General features: G+C 44.7%; 1 protein-coding gene across 1 annotated transcript in view; it reads left to right on the top strand.

Moving 5' to 3' along the window:
• Positions 1-19,725, top strand: part of LOC311101512 (uncharacterized protein) — a gene marked incomplete at its 3' end in the record, with an annotated part of 31,582 nt that extends 11,857 nt beyond the window's left edge. The window contains exons 2-4 of the mRNA XM_084142658.1: positions 6,823-6,900; positions 14,431-14,837; positions 19,633-19,725. Of these exons, the coding sequence (XP_083998784.1) occupies positions 6,852-6,900; positions 14,431-14,837; positions 19,633-19,725 (549 nt within the window). The 5' untranslated portion in view covers positions 6,823-6,851. The remainder of the gene's footprint in view (positions 1-6,822; positions 6,901-14,430; positions 14,838-19,632) is intronic.
• Between the last annotated feature and the right edge of the window lie 910 nt (positions 19,726-20,635).

Below are 20,635 nucleotides of genomic sequence, written 5' to 3'. Positions count from 1 at the left end.
TGTAGTTCTGGGCTGATTCCTCACCGTTCTCATGATCATTGCAACTCCACGAGGTGAGATCTTGCATAGAGCCCCAGGCCGAGGGAGATTGACAGTTATTTTGTGTTTCTTCCATTTGCGAATAATTGCACCAACTGTTGTCACCTTCTCACCAAGCTGCTTGGCGATGGTCTTGTAGCCCATTCCAGCCTTGTGTAGGTCTACAATCTTGTCCCTGACATCCTTGGAGAGCTCTTTGATCTTGGCCATGGTGGAGAGTTTGGAATCTGATTGATTGATTGCTTCTGTGGACAGATGTCTTTTATACAGGTAACAAACTGAGATTAGGAGCACTCCCTTTAATAGTGTGCTCCTAGTCTCAGCTCGTTACCTGTATAAAAGACACCTGGGAGCCATAAATCTTTCTGATTGAGAGGGGGTCAAATACTTATTTCCCTCATTACAATGCAAATCAATTTATAACATTTTTGACATGCGTTTTTCTGGATTTTGTTGTTGTAAATCTGTCACCCACTGTTCAAATAAACCTAACATTAAAATTATAGACTGATCATTTCTTTGTCAGTGGGCAAACGTACAAAATCAGCAGGGGATCAAATACTTTTTCCCCTCACTGTAGATTGCAAAATAGTTGGGAAGATAATTTTGACGTACCGATTCCATGGCATAGTGTTTATGAACTGATACGCAAAATGACGCCGGATTCAAAACTTAGAATTTTTCAATTTAAATTATTATACAAAATTATTGCAACCAATAGAATGTTACTTATGGGGGATACAATCTTCCCAGCTCTGCAGATTTTGCTGTGAAGAGACAGAATTATTAGATTATTTGTTTTGGTACTGTCCATTTGTGGCTTGTTTTTGGTCACAGGTTCAGGAATGGCTGAAGGCTTGCAATATTTACCTGGAGCTAACCCTGCAGATAGCACTACTGGGTGATCTGAAAAGTCATAGTCAATCGATCAATAATATAATAATACTTTTAGCAAAAATGTTTATTTTCAATTTACAATCTGTAGAAACAATGAGAATATAATGTTTAAGAACTTTTGTGAAACATCACAGTACAGTTGAAAAATATATGGCAAATAGAAATCCAATATGGATGGTGTTAAGAGATATATGGGAGGTGTTGAATGGAGCTGAAGGATGGGACTAATAACAACTAACAACAACTAATAACAACAAGATAACTAATGTAAAGCATACTGTGTCCATAATAAGTATATAGGTTATAGGTTGAGAGCTTTTGTGAAAGAGCACAGTTAGAAAGATATGGCATATAGAAGCAAACCGGATGGACATCATGAAAATGATCGGAGAGGTTGAGGGTAGAGGAAGTTCAGGAGTAAAAACAAACAAAATAGAAGTATTGTAAAACTGACTGTGTCCATAAAATGTACAGTATATATTATGTACAGTTGAAGTCGGAAGTTTACATACACTTTAGCCAAATACATTTAAACTCAGTTTTTCACAATTCCTGACATTTAATCCTAGTAAAAATTCCCTGTCTAAGGTCAGTTAGGATCAACACTTTATTTTAAGAATGTGAAATGTCAGAATAATAGTAGAGAATTATTTACTTCAGCTTTTATTTATTTCATCACATTCCCAGTGGGTCAGAAGTTTACATACACTCAATTAGTATTTCGTAGCATTGCCTTTAAATTGTTTAACTTGGGTCAAACATTTTGGGTAGTCTTCCACAAGCTTTCCACAATAAGTTGGGTGAATTTTGGCCCATTCCTCCTGACAAAGCTGGTGTAACTGAGTCAGGTTTCTAGGCCTCCTTGCTCGCACACGTTTTTTCAGTTCTGCCCACACATTTTCTATAGGATTGAGGTCAGGGCTTTGTGATGGCCACCCCAATACCTTGACTTTGTTGTCCTTAAGCCATTTTGCCACAACTTTGGAAGTATGCTTGGGGTCATTGTCCATTTGGAAGACGCATTTGCGACCAAGCTTTAACTTCCTGACTGATGTCTTGAGATGTTGCTTCAATATATCCACATAATTTTCCTTCCTCATGATGCCATCTATTTTGTGAAGTGCACCAGTCCCTCCTGCAGCAAAGCACCCCCACAGCATGATGCTGCCACCCTGTCACGCTCTGGCTCCGGGACTGTGTTGTTTGAGCCAGGGTGTATTCATTTGGTTGTGTTGGGTATAGGGTGTGTTCATTTGTTGTGTTTGGTATTGGTTTTGTTTTCCGTGTTTGGTCAGTGACTCCCAATCGGAGGTAACGAGTGTCAGCTGTCGGCTCGTTATCTCTGATTGGGAGCCATATTTAAACTGTCTGTGTTCACCTTATGTTTGTGGGTTTTTGTTCCTTTACGGTCATTGTTACTGAGGACTTTACGAATCGTCTATTTGTTTTGGGTTTTGCACTTTAATATAATAAAGTCAATCATGTTCGCTCAACACGCTGCGTATTGGTCTACTCCTTTTGACGACGATCGTGACAGAAAAACCCACCACAAAAGGACCAAGCAGCGTATACAGGAACACCCGCAGGAGAGAACGCTGGTGGATGTCCTCCTCGGCTGGGGACATATTACGCAGGAGGAGGCCGTCCGGTACCGGAGGGCGATGAAGGGGGAGAACCTGGCAGGAGAGGAGCAACGGCGTCAGCAGGGCCATCGTCGGATGGAAGAGAGGCAACCCCAAAACATTTTTTGGGGGGGGGCACATGGCTTGGGCGGCTGGGCGGCAGGCGGCTGCTACAGGACGTTTTGGAGAGGTGGTCACCGGGTGTTGGGAGGCAGAAGGCAGGTTGGCGAGGCCTGGAGGTAGAGCGGAACCAACTTCCCGTACTCAGGCATGGCAGCATGAGACGGGGCAGGTTCCGCGGTATGCGGAGCAGCGTACTGTGCCACGAGTGGTCCGGCACAGTCCTGTACGTCCTGTGCAAGCACCCCGCACGTGTCGTGCGAAGGGGGGGATGCAGCCAGGACGGAGTGTGCCGGATCTACGCTCGAGGTCTCCAGTGCCTCTCCGCGGTCCCGGATATCCTGCTCCCGTATCGCGTGCTGTCATGTCGGTACGGGTTCACAGCCCTGTACGTCCTGTGCGGATGCCTCACGCAGAGTGTGTGAGGGTAGGCATCAAGCCAGGACGGGTGGTGGCCGCTCTTCGCTCCAGGTCTCCTATCCGTCTCCACAGTCCGGTGAGGCCTGTCCCAGTTCCTGCCACCCGCACCAAGTGTACGGTGCGCGTCGCCAGCCCGACCCGGCCTGTTCCTGCCACTCGCACCAAACCTACGGTGCGCGTCGCCAGCCCAGCCCGGCCTGTTCCTGCTCCACGTACGAAGCCTACGGTGTGCGTCGCCAGCCCAGACCGGCCTGTTCCTGCTCCACGTACGAAGCCTACGGTGTGCGTCGCCAGCCCAGCCCGGCCTGTTCCTGCTCCACGTACGAAGCCTACGGTGTGCGTCGCCAGCCCAGCCCGGCCTGTTCCTGCTCCACGTACGAAGCCTACGGTGTGGGTCGCCAGCCCAGCCCGGCCTGTTCCTGCTCCACGTACTAAGGCTAAGGTGTGCGTCGCCAGCCCAGCCCGGCCTGTTCCTGCCACTCGCACCAAACCAGGGGTGCGAGTCGCCAGCCTGGTCCAGCCCGTTCCTGCTACTCGCACCAAGACAAGGGTGCGCGTCGGAGGTCCTGATCCAGCAAGCTGGGTCAGATCGGACCGGGGGCACTACGGGGGGAGTGAAGTGGGGTGGTGGTCAAGCCCGGAGCCGGAGCCGCCTCCGAGGAGCAACACCCACCCAGCCCTCCCCTATTTTGGGGTGTAGGCGCGGTCGGAGTCCGCGCCTTTAGGGGGGGGTACTGTCACGCTCTGGCTCCGGGACTGTGTTGTTTGAGCCAGGGTGTATTCATTTGGTTGTGTTGGGTATAGGGTGTGTTCATTTGTTGTGTTTGGTATTGGTTTTGTTTTCCGTGTTTGGTCAGTGACTCCCAATCGGAGGTAACGAGTGTCAGCTGTCGGCTCGTTATCTCTGATTGGGAGCCATATTTAAACTGTCTGTGTTCACCTTATGTTTGTGGGTTTTTGTTCCTTTACGGTCATTGTTACTGAGGACTTTACGAATCGTCTATTTGTTTTGGGTTTTGCACTTTAATATAATAAAGTCAATCATGTTCGCTCAACACGCTGCGTATTGGTCTACTCCTTTTGACGACGATCGTGACACACCCCTGTGCTTCACGGTTGGGATGGTGTTCTTCGGCTTGCAAGCAACCCCTTTTTCCTCCAAACATAACAATGGTCATTACGGCCAAACAGTTCTATTTATTTTTCATCAGACCAGAGGACATTTCTCCAAAAAGTACGATCTTTGTCCCCATGTGCAGTTCCAAACCGTAGTCTGGTTTTCTTATGGCGGTTTTGGAGCAGTGGCTTCTTCCTTGCTGAGCAGCCTTTCAGGTTATGTCGATATAGAACTTGTTTTACTGTGGATATACTGTGGATACTTTTGTACCTGTTTCCTCCAGCATCTTCACAAGGTCCTTTGCTGTTGTTCTGGGATTGATTTGCACTTTTCGCACAAAAGTACATTCATCTCTAGGAGACAGAACACGTCTCCTTCCTGAGCATTATGACAATTGTGTAGTCCCATGGTGTTTATACTTTTGCGTACTATTGTTTGTACAGATGAAAGTGGTACCTTCAGGCATTTGGAAATTGCTCCCAAGGATGAACCAGACTTGTGGAGGTCTACCATTTATTTTCTGAGGTCTTGGCTGATTTCTTTTGATTTTCCCATGATGTCAAACAAAGAGGCACTGAGTTTGAAGGTAGGCCTTTAAATACATCCACCTGTACACCTCCAATTGACTCAAATGATGTCAATTATTATATCAGAAGCTTCTAAAGCCATGACATCATTTTCTGGAATTTTCCAAGCTGTTTAAAGGCACAGTCAACTTAGTGCCAACCGACATGCCAAAACTATAGTTTGTTAACAAGAAATTTGTGGAGTGGTTGAAAAACAAGTTTTAATGACTCCAACCTAAGTGTACTTCCGACTTCAACTGTATAAGAGTGAAGTAGAGGCCTAAGCGTTGTTGTTCTCTAGTTTGCTCCAATTAGAAAAGGGGTGGTGGGGTTGTAAATTAATAAAGGGAAATATATTATCTGTAGCTCAGCTGGTAGAGCACGGCGCTTGTAACGCCAGGGTAGTGGGTTCAATCCCCGGGACCACCCATACACAAAAATGTATGCACGCATGACTTGTAAGTCGCTTTGGATAAAAGCGTCTGCTAAATGGCATATTATTATTATTATTATTATTAAAAATTAATAAGTTGACTGTTTATAGATGTGATAGGTAAAGACCTTTTAGAGTTTAATTCGGGAGATGGTAACTCTTTAAAGAACCGCTCTCGTGGTGCCCCAGATACTAATGAGTTAATTGTTTATTTTAATTAATTCTTTTATATTTTTATTTTTTAGGGGGTAGATCAGCTTTAATATTGCCGATAGATTGAAACTTCCATCAATGTAATTTTCTACATCACTTCCAATCCCCCATATGTTTTTTTGTCTTGCAAATACAGTGCCTTGCAAAAGTATTCATCCCTCTTGGCATTTTTCCTATTTTGTTGCATTATGGGGTATATGTGTGTAGATTGATGAGGGAAAAATACAATTTAATCAATTTTAGAATAAGGCAATAACGTAACAACATTTGGAAAAAGTCAAGGGGTCTGAATACTTTCTGAATGCACTGTATCTACCTCTATCACTCCAGTCTCCCTGCACATTGTAAATATGGTATTGGAACTGACCCTGTATCATACTTTTTTACTTTCTCATGTTCTTCGTATTTCTTATTTCTCGTGTTTTTGTTTTATTATTATCTATTATTGGGTTTAGAGCTTGCAAGAAAGGCATTTCACTGTACTTGTGTACATGATATTAAAACTTGAACGTTGCTCCTAAAGACTTCCTGTCTGCCAGCGCCACAGCCCTGGTCCCCTGCCTCCACAGCACATGCTCAACACACTGCTATAGAACCAGAGAAGAGCACATTCTTGTCTCACAGCCAAACATTACATATGTTCTGTTTTCTCATTTTGTCTGTGTGTGGAGAAAGAGAAAGTAATTATTACGTATGGCTGTGTGCGCCCTCCTCCCCTCTTATTTCCCAAACAGCATTTCTCGTGTTTCAACCCTTTAATTGCTTTGGCTCCAAGTTGTCCTATCCTTTTGTCTTGGAGTGAAAGGAGCGGAAGGCACTTCAGCGCTGATAAAGTTTGCTTTTGGCTTCGCTCTGTCTAAACCAAAGGGAGTGGGCTTCACTGGACTGGAATCGTAGCCTGAGAAAGGCCTTTTTGAATTTTTAAGCTCTTGCAACTCTGGTATTTGTTCTGTATCTTTGTTTAAGAGGCCTCAGCAGTGGCACCCAACCAGTAGAGAGAATATATCCATGGAACATCCACTGCGTGTGGTGTAAAAGTGGTTTAAAACAGCCACCTGAAAGCGGTGAATGGTGAAAGAACACATTCCTAAAATCTGTTTAAAGATAGAAACTGTGTGAAGTCATGCCCTAATTCTCTGCTAGTTCACATTGCAGAGCCCTTGTTATATTCCCATCAAAATGAGAGTACACTGTAAATGGGGGTCCAGTTCAGATCTACTTAGGTACACACTGTCTTGTGGGCAATGGATAGAAAAATATGTTTCTTTGCAGAACTAATCATACTTTCATCGCAGTGCTGTCTGTCCTACAGCATGTCCTATGTCGCACAATCACAACTGTATTTTGCTCATTTTATTTCAGCGTTGTGATGTTTCGGTTGATTGTCATTTGCAGGTTTCCACTTCCTGTGACATCATCACACCATGCCTGAGGGGGCGGGCCGAAGCAGCCAGAGAAAGCCCAGCAACCAAGGTCAGAGGTCAACACTGATACTGTCATACCTGTGCTGTTAGTGTTGTGTAACGTCAGAGTATTCTTTTCAACTTTAGATGTTTTATAAAAACTCAATGTCAATGTATGCAAAAAATGTATGTATCTACTGTAAATTCATATTTTAAATGTGTTTATCTTGTTTGGTTATTGTTACCTTAGCAGTTTCACACCGTAGCTACAGTATAGTTAAAGATGCACTCCGGGATCTTAAGCACAATACATTTGTAACATATTGCACAAATTGGATTCGTAACATATCACAGGAAGTGCAAAATTCGTATGATATCATACGACTTGCAAAATTTGTAACATATCACATGAAATGGATGACGTAGTACACAATTGGATGACGTTGTACACACAAAACGGGGACCCGTTTTGGCTCGTGAGCACCACTTTCAAAGCTAATGGCTGAAATTTAATGAGAGCGACTGAAAGAACTCAGTAATGAGCTAGCATTATGAAGAGCCACCAAGGTAGATTTTTGTTGTAACATTGGAGTTCTTGTTAAGGGTATAGAATTAGAGTGCATGTTCTGTTTACTGTATGTTTTGTGGCTGCTCGCAAAGTATAATGTTGAACAATGTTTAGGTGTAAAAAGAGAAGAAATCTCTCTCTGCAGATTATACATGAAAAATAGTCTACAGAGCACGCCCAAGATAAGGGTGTCCAGTTAGCATAGAAATGACAACGTCCAAATTGTCAAATTGACAAGAGGGAAGTGGTGAGACTATGGGAGGCAACTGAACGTGACTATATTTAGGCCTTAATTTGTCCCTTTCCCACCCCCCAGTTTAACCCAACAATATTAACGGAGTCGATCATGACTGAAAATGTTGAGCAAATGCACAGACAATGTGGATTGTTTAAGGGTGTTCACTTCTCATTGGAAAGTCCTCTGTAAACATAGGGAAGTTGGAAAACCTTTGAGTGGCCTAGCTTTGGCTCAGCATTGTGAAGGGTCACAAGATCAAATTTATGGGATTTATTGTATTGCATTGCAGGGTCATTTATTCCAACATAGAAAATACTGTTTTACATAATGCAAAGTATATTGAACTGCTTTTATACAGTTGAAGTCGGATGTTTACATACACTTCGGTTGGAGTCATTAAAACTTGTTTTTCAACCACTCCACACATTTCGTGTTAACAAACTATAGTTTTGGCATGTCAGTTAGGACATCTACTTTGTGCATGACACAAGTAATTTTTCCAACAATTGTTTACAGACGATTATTTCACTTATAATTGTCACGTTCGTTCATGAACGGGACGGACCAAGGCGCAGCGTGATATGTATACATGTTTATTTGACTTATAAACACAACGACAAAACAAGAAACGAAACGTGAAGTCCAAGGTACACAAACAACATACCTCACAACGGAACAAGATCCCACAACCCACTAGTGCCAATAGGCTGCCTAAGTATGGTCCCCAATCAGAGACAACTAGCGACAGCTGCCTCTGATTGGGAACCACACCGGCCAACATAGAAATACAAATACTAGAATATACAACATAGACAATCACCACATAGAAAATACACACCCTGACTCAACAAATACGAGTCCCCAGAGTCAGGGCGTGACAATAATTCACTGTATCACAATTCCAGTTGGTCAGAAGTTTACATACACTAAGTTGACTGTGCCTTTAAACAGCTTGGAAAATTCCAGAAAATTATGTCATGACTTTAGAAGCTTCTGATAGGCTAATTGACATAATTTGAGTCAATTGGAGGTGTACCTGTGGATAAATTTCAAGGCCTACCTTCAAACTCAGTGCCTCTTTGCTTGACATCATGGGAAAATCAAAAGAAATCAGCCAAGACCTCAGAAAATAAATTGTAGACCTCCACAAGTCTGGTTCATCCTTGGGAGCAATTTCCAAATGCCTGAAGGTACCACGTTCATCTGTACAAACAATAGTACGCAAGTATAAACACCATGGGACCACGCAGCCATCATACCGCTCAGGAAGGAGATGCGTTCTGTCTCCTAGAGATTAATGTACTCAATCCCATAACAACACCAAAGGACCTTGTGAAGATGCTGGAGGAAACGGGTACAAAAGTATCTATATCCAGTCCTATATCGACATAACCTGAAAGGCCGCTCAGCAAGGAAGAAGCCACTGCTCCAAAACCGCCATAAAAAAGCCAGACTACGGTTTGCATCTGCACATGGGGACAAAGATCGTACTTTTTGGAGAAATGTCCTCTGGTCTGATGAAACAAAAATAGAACTGTTTGGCCATAATGACCATCGTTATGTTTGGAGGAAAAAGGGGGTTACTTGCAAGCCGAAGAACACCATCCCAACCGTGAAGCACGGGCGTGGCAGCATCATGCTGTGGGTGTGCTTTGCTGCAGGAGGGACTGGTGCACTTCACAAAATAGATGGCATCATGAGGAAGGAAAATTATGTGGATATATTGAAGCAACATCTCAAGACATCAGTCAGGAAGTTAAAGCTTGGTCGCAAATGAGTCTTCCAAATGGACAATGACCCCAAGCATACTTCCAAAGTTGTGGCAAAATGGCTTAAGGACAACAAAGTCAAGGTATTGGAGTGGCCATCACAAAGCCCTGACCTCAATCCTATAGAAAATGTGTAGGTAGAACTGAAAAAGTGTGTGCAAGCAAGGAGGCCTACAAACCTGACTCAGTTACTCCAGCTTTGTCAGGAGGAATGGGCCAAAATTCACCCAACTTATTGTGGAAAGCTTGTGGAAGGCTACCCGAAACGTTTGACCCAAGTTAAACAATTTAAAGGCAATGCTACCAAATACTAATTGAGTGTATATAAACTTCTGACTCACTGGGAATGTGATGAAATAAATAAAAGCTGAAATAAATCATTTTCTCTACTATTATTCTGACATTTCACATTCTTAAAATGAAGTGGGGATCCTAACTGACCTAAGACAGGGAATCTTTACAAGGATTAAATGTCAGGAATTGTGAAAAACTGAGTTTAAATGTATTTGGCTAAGGTGTATGTAAACTTCCGACTTCAACTGTAGGTCTTTTCATGTATTCGTGTTTTTTATTTTTACCAGGAAAGCCTTTTAGTCATTAAGGGGTCCACTATAGTTTCACTCACTTCAAGGGGTCTCCTTATATGATGTTTTCTTTCAGGTTACTTTTACATTCTCCTAACTAATTTGTCCAGTCTAAAGCATTAACTTTCACTGACTGCCTGTCCCTCATGTGTATTTAGCTCAAGTGCTTTCACTGAGCTCATTTGCACTTTCCCCCTGTCGCCCCTAGCAACTGCACTGAAGTCAAGCATGCTCTCAGCTAAAAACAGTGTGTTTTTGGTCCCAACCACATCCTCTGGTGGGTTGTCAGGTGCAGGCCTCATTTTACACACACAGGCTGTACTGTTATGTCGGTGAGCAGAGGACAATCTTCCCCCTAAACTGTCATCTGTTTACTTTCTCGTTCTCAAAGCCCGTCTTTGACACACACACATCTGACTTGAAACTCCACCAAATAATCAGTATACTAAAACACCAAATAAGGTGAATGCAACATGAAAGGCCAGCATGTCCTTGTGGTTTTCTCTGCATGGTTCAGAGCTTTTTTTCTGTTTCAGAAAGAGCAGAAAATAGCAACTCTGCCAAGCTCTCGCCTCCTTTCTGCCCTCGCTTCATCAGTGGATTGCACCCTGACATGTACTAAAACAGGAAAACTGACAACAACAAAATACTCTCTCTCTTTCGCCCTCTCTCTCTCCCTCTCTCTTTATTTATTTCCCTCCCTCTCTTACTCTCGCTCTCGCTCTCTCACTCTGCATGTCTCTTGCTAACACTGACAGTTCCTGTCTCTGTAGTCTGTACAGAGTCAGACTCACAAAGTGCTCTAGACAGGCCATTGCCAGATGAATGAGGTGAGATGGAGGTGTGCTGTCGGGAAAAAAAACCAATCAATTGTTCTAACTGCTAGTTGAGTTGGAGTGTTGTTGACGTAATTGCGTTTGGTTGAACGGCGGGCGGGTGGTGGGTCCAGGCTAGACGGTTCAGTGTGGGGTGTGGAGCTGGCTGGTCAGTGGTCTGAGAACTATGCCTGTATGGGACTGTCTGGGAGCCCAACTCAAGTGTGGCAGTAGCAGCAGCTTTGGATCCGGTAGTTTAAACAGGCTGTCCTCATGCATTCTGGAGGCCAGGGGAGAGGCTGAGCTCACTGTTTAGCAGGTAGGTGACTGTTGCTGTTTGCTGGAGTAGGTCTCTAATGGATTATAACTGTCAGTAGATGAAGGCATGTCCCTGTTTGGCACTGCAGGAGACTGTTAGCACTGGTGGTTGAGTTAGTGGGGCTGTCCTTAGCCCTCATTGGACCATTACTAGATAAATGGAAATAGTAGACTGTTCAAGGCCTGCTCTGACCAGTGTGGTTATGTTTTATTTTACTGTGATATTTACCTGATTTGACTTTCTGGTTACATGGTCAATTGTAATTACACAATTCTGACGTAATAACTAATTATTGTTTTTATGGGATTACAACAAGCACCACCGTGTACCAGTTTGAAAAGCAGGTAGTTAACAATACTGTGTTTAATTCTTATATACTGTACCAGAAAGTTGCCCATTGCTGCAACATAATGTCTTAGCAAATACTAGGGAAATGGCAACTGCAACTAATAAACCACTGTAATTACTACTATGGCTATTAGGTAGGTTAGTGTGCACAGGAATTGTCACCTCAGATATGGCTTTGGCCATATATCCTGTGTTAGTACTATATGTTAACATGTTTAACCCTGATTGTGGCAGTATTGTTCAGAGTGTGGCATGTATCCACTCCAGACCTTTGGTCTCTCTCTCTCAGACCTTTTCTCTGATCTCATCTCAGCCCACATGTCTGTGTTTTGGTGGGCTGTCTTATATATTTTGACGCCAGGGAAAATACTGCAATTGTATATACCTACCATGGAGCAGCTTTTGTGATACGTCAGTGTAGAAAAATCTTTCTGAGTGTTCCACTTGAGCCCACATGGGTCTCTTGAGTTGAATCCATTCTACTCTTATGACTGAATTGCCAGTTTTCCCCAAAAATATTTGATTACAGTAACATTACTGTATAAAAAATGATTAGTTGAATCAACAAAATCCTACTCAGCCATGCTAGTAGCCCAGCTTGGCTACACTCTTAGAGAAAAGGGTTCCAAAAGGGTTCTTCAGCTGTCCCCATAGGAGAACACTTTTTGGTTCCAGGTAGAACTCTTTTTGGTTCCAGGTAGAACTACCTGGAACCAAAAAGAGTTCTACCTGGAACCAAAAAGGTTCTTCAAAGGGTTCTCGTATAGGGATAGCCACAGAACCCTTTTAGGTTGTAGATAGCACCTTTTTTTCTAAGAGTGTTAGTTTTTCTGAATGGGAGTGTTGGAAAACAACAGCTACCGCCCAGGCTCCAGGCTGATGATAAAGACGATGGGTCAGGTATCAGCTTTGACTAGAGCAATAAATATAGCACTGCAGAATGCAGTGATTTGACTTATGACCATGGAAACTCTATCCATAAACACATACTGCAAGTTTATAGTCTGTGTTAACCTCAAATAAGGTAATTACCAATTGGGCAGCAATGAGGTGGAAACTTAAACCTTTGGAGACTCTCCATGGAAAACCACTAAGATTGATTGTATAAAATGTCTGCAATTAGAAAGTATAATATGAGTTTGGAGCAATTATACTGATTAATACATTTTTCAATATAATTATTGGTAACGATGCATCTGCCCTTTCACAGTCAAGTGTCTTAAGGTAAATAGCCAATGTGTTTATAGAATAAGGGCTATTTGACCTCATTTGAACCCATTTGTAAAAATAAATTTAAAAAACAGTAATTGAATCCCTGATTATAATACAATTAACTTTAATAAGATAGCTTATCATAATTGAGCTTTTTGTTTCCTGATGTGATACGATTTTTTTGTGCACACATGCACAATGAGTCTCACCCTGCATCTTACTTAATGGAGATTACCACCAGTCAAGCATTCACATCTATGTTAGCTGAGGGCATATTTTGCTGTCTTTCTCTTTTTTTCTCTACTGAAGCCAAGTCATTTTCCGTCCATATAAGACTGGAGTCATTCTACTGCTTTTCTTGGAATCAGGCCAACGTAGATAAACACTGCCCTTCAAGCAGCTCATGAGTTTGCTTAAATCAAAATCAGACAATTAATTCGGCCAAAATGCTTTAGAATCTTGTGTGAATGCCCTCGAGCAAGGAAACCATAGTGAATGTCTGCTAACAGCTAATGGTTAAATGAAGCTTCTGATAGATGGGGTTACACACACCACGGTCACAGACACACAGTCGCATAATCGTGGTTCATTGCAGTTCATAGTGATTCATGATTACTTGGTGGAATATGGGTAACATTTTAACAAGAAAGCAGTGGCCCTGGGTTCTGTTGAGGATTAGATAGCTAAATAAGGAGTTGTTGTTTTCGTTGTCTTCGTGTAAGGGTTAGTGAGCGAGCGAGGCATGTACCAGTCTTCTGAACTGAACAATTATGCTACAGGAAGTGATGGATTGTTCCTCTCGGTTGGCCCTCCCTTTCTGAAGTGGGCAGCCATTGTAGCACCACCAGTTCTATATTTTACTCTCAACACAGTGAGTCTTTTTTTCATAGCCTGGGCTTATTTCATGCTCATTTACCATGACAACTAGTCTATTTTCTCTCAAATTATTTGATTTCAGACAGAACCCTTCTCTGTCTAGTGTTCTGTTCCCTGTGTTCAATTGGCCTTGCCTGACAATGCTGAGATGGTCCCACCGACCGGCAGATCAAGCTGGGGGGAGGAAATTGGGCTCTCTGTTTCCTGTCAGCCCTGAATTGGCTTTGTGTGTTTTTGCACAAAAGTGCAGGAGGTTGCCAAAACAAGAAGATTGACAGCGAGATTGTAGCAACCTAACTGTGAAAAAAAAAAATCTTGTAATTACACCTTTTTTGACACCCCTTGTTTCCTGCATGGCAGCTTTGTGGTTATGTTCAGAGGTACACAAAGTAAGCTGTTCAGTCAGCCTGCTCTGGCTTTCATGGCAGAAACCAACCTGCACATTAGTATTGTAGTACTGTAAGTCTTTTGTCTTATTGTTCGCCAAGAGGAGAAGGCAAAGTGTTCTGGCACCTATTTCCCAACTGCTGCTGGCAGCCCAACTTGGTAATGTGAACTGATTTAATTTAATACGCCTAAGCGAAGTGTGAAAGTGATCCAAGAAAAGCCTGTAGGGTTAAAACAGGCCTGCCTTCACCGATGGTTGGTTGGAATAGTTTGTGTTGATTTATGTTGACATGACATTGACTGTCTCCTCCTTTCCTCTCCTCCTTTCCTCTCCTCCTTTCCTCTCCTCCTTTTCTCTCCTCCTTTCCTCTCCTCTTTTTCTCTCCTCCTTTCCTCTCCTCCTTTCCTCTCCTTTCCTCTCCTCCTTTCTCTCCTCCTTTCCTCTCCTCCTTTTCTCCATCTTCTCCCTTCTTCCCTCACCCAGCTGCCAAGCGCCCCTCCTCTGTGTCCTCCCTGAGCAGCATTGTGGGTAGGATGGCCTCGTCGGAGCGCGCCTGCCGCGGGAGCTGCACCTCGGTCAACACGGTGTGCTCGGACAGCGACCGTACGGCCAGCCTCAGCTCCTCTGCCTCCTCCGCCTCCCTGCAAGACGGACACTCTTCCTCCTCCTCCTCCTCGCTGCCTTACGGGGCCGTGCCTGCCTTCCCCTCCTCGCCGCAGCGCAATGGCTCCGACATCAGCCTGGACCTCACACCCCTCTCCCAGCTCCCAGCGGGGGTAAACCCTGCCACCCCCGCGTCCCCGCCCAAGCTGTCTCGCTTGGAGAGGGTGGCGTTGGAGATAGTGGAGACGGAGCAGGCGTATGTGAGGGACCTCAAGAGCATCGTAGAGGTAAGAAAGAAGCCCTCCTCTCCCTTCCCCTCCCCTCTCCTCTCCTCCTGTCCTCAGTACAGTCAGTGTGTCTCCTCTCTGTGCTATGACCTGCTGCTGGTAGTGGGCTGAGGGCAGCTATACCTGGCCAGTAAATCTAGCTACAGCCATTACCTCCCCATTCCTGGTACTTGGTACCATGTTGACATGGAAAGAATAGGCTTTAACATGATCATCATATGGTTTACATATTGGCATGTATACAGTTTACAGTATACATATTGAGTTGATTATTTCTGAATTTGAATTACCACATCTATAGTAAAACTGGAACGCATGGATACTGTAGGTTGTGTCAGCAGTTTTTCAACCCCTTTCTACAGAGGAACTCCTCGACTCTCCCACCAGCTTCCTATAAATAAAATGTGAACAATGCTTTCATCCCCTCCTCGTTCGGTGGCCATCTTGGAGCCCTTTCTGGCCTCCCCGTGTGCCTCTGTGGCTCCATCCATCAGTGGCCCAGGTAGAACGCGAGACGGGCGAAACGAGGGTATGGCACAGGATGAAAGCAGCAGTAAATCCAAGTCATTACTTCAAAAGGATGTTTCACACTCCTATCCGACAGGGTCAGCTGGCTTGTGACAATGAGGAGTCTGTGACTGATCACACACACGGACTAACGCTCGCATACGCACACACATACACACTTACACACACTGATACAACACACATGCTCGCACATATACATGCACGCACACACACAGATGGAGAATTAGTTTGAGAAGGAACAGAGTGTGGTTGTTGAGTCAGGGGCCCTCTGAGTGGACGGCCGTCAACACGTTTATCATATTGCCCTTGGAAGCGGATGGAGCTGGAGGATTTAGCTGTGACCTTTAAGGTAGGTCAGGAATCAGGAGTCTCTCTACGGGACTGAGGAGGAAAACAGAGAAAAGACAGTCTTAAAAGAATAGAGGAAGTAACATAACTTTAATGCCTCATTCTTTTTTTGGCCAGTGCTCCCTTGATAAAGTTATTTGCATCTCTTTTCCTGGTTTAGGTTTAGGTTTAAGTGTAGATATAGGGTTACGGTAAAAGCCAATTTACGCTTCATCTGAAAATGTGGTCGGAGGCTCCGTATGGAGGGTGCGACGCAATTGCAGAACTTCCAGAGGCATGCAGAGGCAAAATCAAGCTCCGTACCGCATCGCCGTGTGCCTCTCAAACATTGTAACAATGCAGAGAACTCTGTATAGCTCCGCAGTCACATGATTGGTTGACGGTAGGTGAGGGCGGGACATCCTGTATAAACACAAAATCACTTCCTTGACAACTTCCTTCACAACAGCTCTGCTCCGCTAAGCACAAGAAGTATGAAAGCCCTGACGTCTGCGGAGGCTGCATCGCAGTAACTGCTGTACGGCCACTTCAGACGTCGGCTTGACCATGCAGAGCCTATAAGGGTTATGGTACAGTAATGGTTAAGGTTAGGGGCATGGCTAGTGTATAGGTTAATGGATAGTTAGTTGAACAGTTTGTTGATAGCTACTTGAACATCTATAAACAACCTTTTGGTTGTATTTTCTTTTTGTTGATTGTGAAAGCCAGCCTGATGGACCTACAGTAGGGTTAGGTTGAGGTGCAAGACAGTTTCATGCAGGCTGTGCTGGAGGGAGGGAGTGATCTGCTTAAGGGGTTCTGCCTCTGCTTTGATGTGGAGAGAGAGGGGTAATGTTGCCAATGCCGGCCATTAGCAAGTGGCGATCAGCGGGTGGTACAATCAGCGCTCTGGGAGAACGGTGCTGAGAGCGGAGGGTTAAATGTGCGTCTCTGCGTGCATGGTAGAGAGAGAGAGAGAGAGAGAGAGAGAGAGAGAGAGAGAGAGAGAGAGAGAGAGAGAGAGAGAGAGAGAGAGAGAGAGAGAGAGAGAGAGAGAGAGAGAGAGAGAGAGAGAGAGAGAGAGAGAGAGAGAGAGAGAGAGAGAGAGAGAGAGAGAGAGAGAGAGAGAGAGAGAGAGAGAGAGAGAGAGAGAGAGAGAGAGAGAGAGAGAGAGAGAGAGAGAGAGAGAGAGAGAGAGAGAGAGAGAGAGAGAGAGAGAGAGAGAGAGAGAGAGAGAGAGAGAGAGAGAGAGAGAAGAGAGAGAGAGAGAGAGAGAGAGAGAGAGAGAGAGAGAATGTTTCTTCAGGACATGTGATGATAGGTGTGTGGGTAGAGGTTCGAGAATGTCTGAAATGTAACCCTTGTTCCTTTTGCTTGACAGTTCTTTTGAAGTTCAGCCTATAAGAGCCAGTAAAAAGAGCAGGCATTTGACTGAGCTGGCCTGTGCAGGGATGCCTTCCAGATCAAATGTCCATACATTTTTTTTGCGGGGCAGGGATTTGGGCAAGAGCACAGGTGTTTTATCGATCTGGAATAAAACAGCCGTGATGGAATGGAGTTCGGTGTTGGCTGACCCAGAGTGCTGACTGTGTGAGTTTGCACATGTGATGCCTATCGGCTCGAGCGTTCATTAGGCTCAGCCTTTACCAGTTATGGAAATCTGGTTTTGATCCAGGGATGATGTCAAAGTTTGCTGGTAATAAGAACCAAGTATGATGATTGGAGTCAGTGTGTGTGTGAACAGTTTATTAGCTTGCCTTCTCGTGTGTGTGCATGTGTGAGCTCCCATATTGCTTATATAGGTCTTGAATGTGCAGTATACAGTATGTTGGAAGACACAGGAGGAGAAAGGGGGAGAGTAAATGGGGAGAGCCGGGGAGAAACGGGGAGAGTAAATGGGGAGAGCCGGGGAGAAATGGGGAGAGCGAAGCCCCCCTTTCATTCTCGCTGTACTCCTGCCAAATAGGACAGGAAATTGGGGGTGGGGGTTTGGGGAATGGAGCGTTTTTTGCCTCTCCTTGGCTGTAACCCCCAGTTTGGGGTACATGCAGAGGGGAGGATGGAGGGGCCCTCGCAGGCAGCACAGAGGGACAAACTCCTTTCTCCAAACTCTGACCTAGTTTCTCAGACAAAGAGACCAAAACCTGCCGGCTGCTCCAGCCTCTCTTTCTCTCTCTTGCTTTCCTTCTAACTGCCTTTCTTCCTTTTTCACCTTTCCTTTCATAGTGAAACTTTTATCTCTTTCATAATTTCTTCTACCTTTCTGTTCTTGTGCTCTCTTGCGTTTAACCCTCTTATTTCTCAGTTTCCCCCTCAAAGTCTCTTCCTCATTCTTCCTGTCTTCTCCTCACTTCTTCTGTCAATTCTCACTCATCCGTCTGTCTCTCTCTCTCCTCATCTTGCTATGGGTCCCTCCTTGCCCTCCCAAAGGAGTGTGTGTGTGTGTGTGTGTGTGTGTGTGTGTGTGTGTGTGTATGTATGTAGGCCTATCTGTGTGTGTGTGCCTGCGTGCGTGCGTATGTGTGTCTGTCTGTGTGTAGGTGCGTGCATGTGTGTGAAGTGTGTGTGCGAGGGGGAATTCTTGTTCACCCATGAACGCCTGTAAGTCGACAGTAATACAGTGTCAGTGTACCCTTGCCTATAAAAGGTGATGAATGTGGCGCCTAATTTTGCCCCACTTTGGCTTGTTTGCTTTTCCAGAACCCCCGTGGCTCTGGAAACAAACACAACTGGAGACAAAGAAGAAAAAACTCAACATTTTACCCTCCAGGAATGTACCCTAGGAGCGCTCCACTCTGCTCCGTCAGGGTTGGGGACATTGAAGCCCCTTCCCGGTCATAACTCCTGCCATCCCCACCTCTCACCCCCTCCCACCCCCTGTTCTCTCACGCATACTTTGTCTGTTTATTTATTTACTGCTGTTTATTTTTGCAGTCAAGTTGGCTTCATCTTATTTTAGCGCCTCTTTATTTTTCTGTTGTTGGCTCGTTCTCGCTGGCCAGAATGGTAACTGGGTCTCTGGGTGGGCCGCAGCCGCCCTCATGGTTACTCAGATCTCTCTGTTAAACTCAGACCAACAGAATGAACAACAACCCTGGATAGGATCCTTTGTGGGTTTCTCCATTGGGTTGGCATCTGGAGAGAGATGGGCTTGTCAGATGGGCTTGTTGACCACTTAAAAAGCCTGCTGATTATGGGACTATTGGGCCTTGGAGGGCTCTGACAGCTAGCCTAGATAAGGACTTTTAGCCTAATTACTGAACACTACATTGGAGGTGGTAGATTTGGAGAGTATTGTGCTCTGGGCCTGTGGATTGGCCAGACACATTTTGAAGCCCCCTTCTTTCCTAAGCCCCTTAGCCCAGCTCGGAGTGCTCTCTCCAGGCTTCGCGGAGCAATGTGACCTGAGGGGGGTGGTACTTGGGGATGTTAGTCTGTGTTTTTAGGGGGGGACATATCATTTTTCTCATGAGACTAGAGCATGGCTTTATTTCCCAGGTCAGAGAGAGGAGCATGAAAGGAAAATAAAAATATTGTAACAGTGAGGCCTTTACCACTGAATTAATTGCTAGGTTTGGTTTCTTTTGGTTCTCAGTGTGTTTACAATAAGGATTGGTGTAGGGCTCAAGTATACGTTTTTTTCTCACGAAGGAAGCCTTCATGATAATTCAATTACAAATGACCGTAAAACAGCTATCAGAAAATCATCTGGATGGATGAACTAAAGGGACTACGCTGGGGAGGGACGAAGAGGACTTTTTGTCCATTTGAGCAACTATGCTTAGGCATTTTGTGTTATGAAGTCAGAAACAAATGAGCATGAAGTATGAATGATGAGATTATGATGAAGATTGAATTTAGGTTATTTTGTCAATAAACATACTGACATGCATTTACAGAATCACATTCACAGAATCGCTCTCTCTCGCTCCCCCCCCAGGACTACTTGGGTTGTATCATTGACTGTGGGGACCTGCCACTCAAGCCGGATGAAGTCAGCACTCTGTTCTGCAACATTGAGGACATTCTATGAGTTCAACAGGTGGGTTAGCGTGTGTTTGCTGTCTCTGTCTGCTTACATGTTAGGCCTACTTCATCCTCACTGGTCACACAGCTGTTAGACTGTATCAGCCCTGAACTGAAGTTGATGAGATGTGTCCTCATGCTTTTGTGTAGATCTTAGCTTCTGTCCATGTAAATGTTGCAGGTAGGCTACGTCTTTCATCCCAGTGCAATGTCTTAATGGTGATCAATGCTACCATCTATTTTCTACGAAAATTGCAACTTTTTCCATTTTACTCAGCTCTGATTCCATGTAAAATCCTACAACATGGTGGTGAAATCTCTCCTGCAGCTGCTCTTGAACCCTACCCTCCTTTCTCCTTCTCCGTTTCTCTGCTTGTCTCTGTCCTCTCACTCCTCTGCTCCATGCTCTCTATCGCTCTCTCTCTGTCGAGGCAGCTTGTGTACAGGCTGCAGCCTGGGTGGCAGTGATGTCCGTTTAATGTGCAGCAGACCCAATGGCTGGCCCAGGCCCCAGGCCTCCACCAGACAGACAATGTGCAGAGACAGAGAGAGTATGAGAGAGAGTATGAGAGAGAGTATGAGAGAGAGTATGAGAGAGAGAGAGAGAGAGAGAGAGAGAGAGAGAGAGAGAGAGAGAGAGAGAGAGAGAGAGAGAGAGAGAGAGAGAGAGAGAGAGAGAGAGAGAGAGAGAGAGAGAGAGAGAGAGAGAGAGAGAGAGAGAGAGAGAGAGAGAGAGAGAGAGAGAGAGAGAGAGAGAGAGAGAGAGAGAGAGAGAGAGAGAGAGAGAGAGACTTGGAATAAGTGATACTATCCAGCGAGCCCAGTTACGGTCACAGCCGCTCTCAAGGTAAAGGTTATACGTCTTAAATCATGCTTAAGTGTGTGAGATTATGTTCTGTACACAGTGGCACGGCAGC

This window comes from Coregonus lavaretus (assembly GCF_964263955.1).
Source record: "Coregonus lavaretus genome assembly, chromosome: 26".
NCBI classification, from domain to species: domain Eukaryota; kingdom Metazoa; phylum Chordata; class Actinopteri; order Salmoniformes; family Salmonidae; genus Coregonus; species Coregonus lavaretus.
This window is presented reverse-complemented; position numbering and strand designations above follow the sequence as displayed.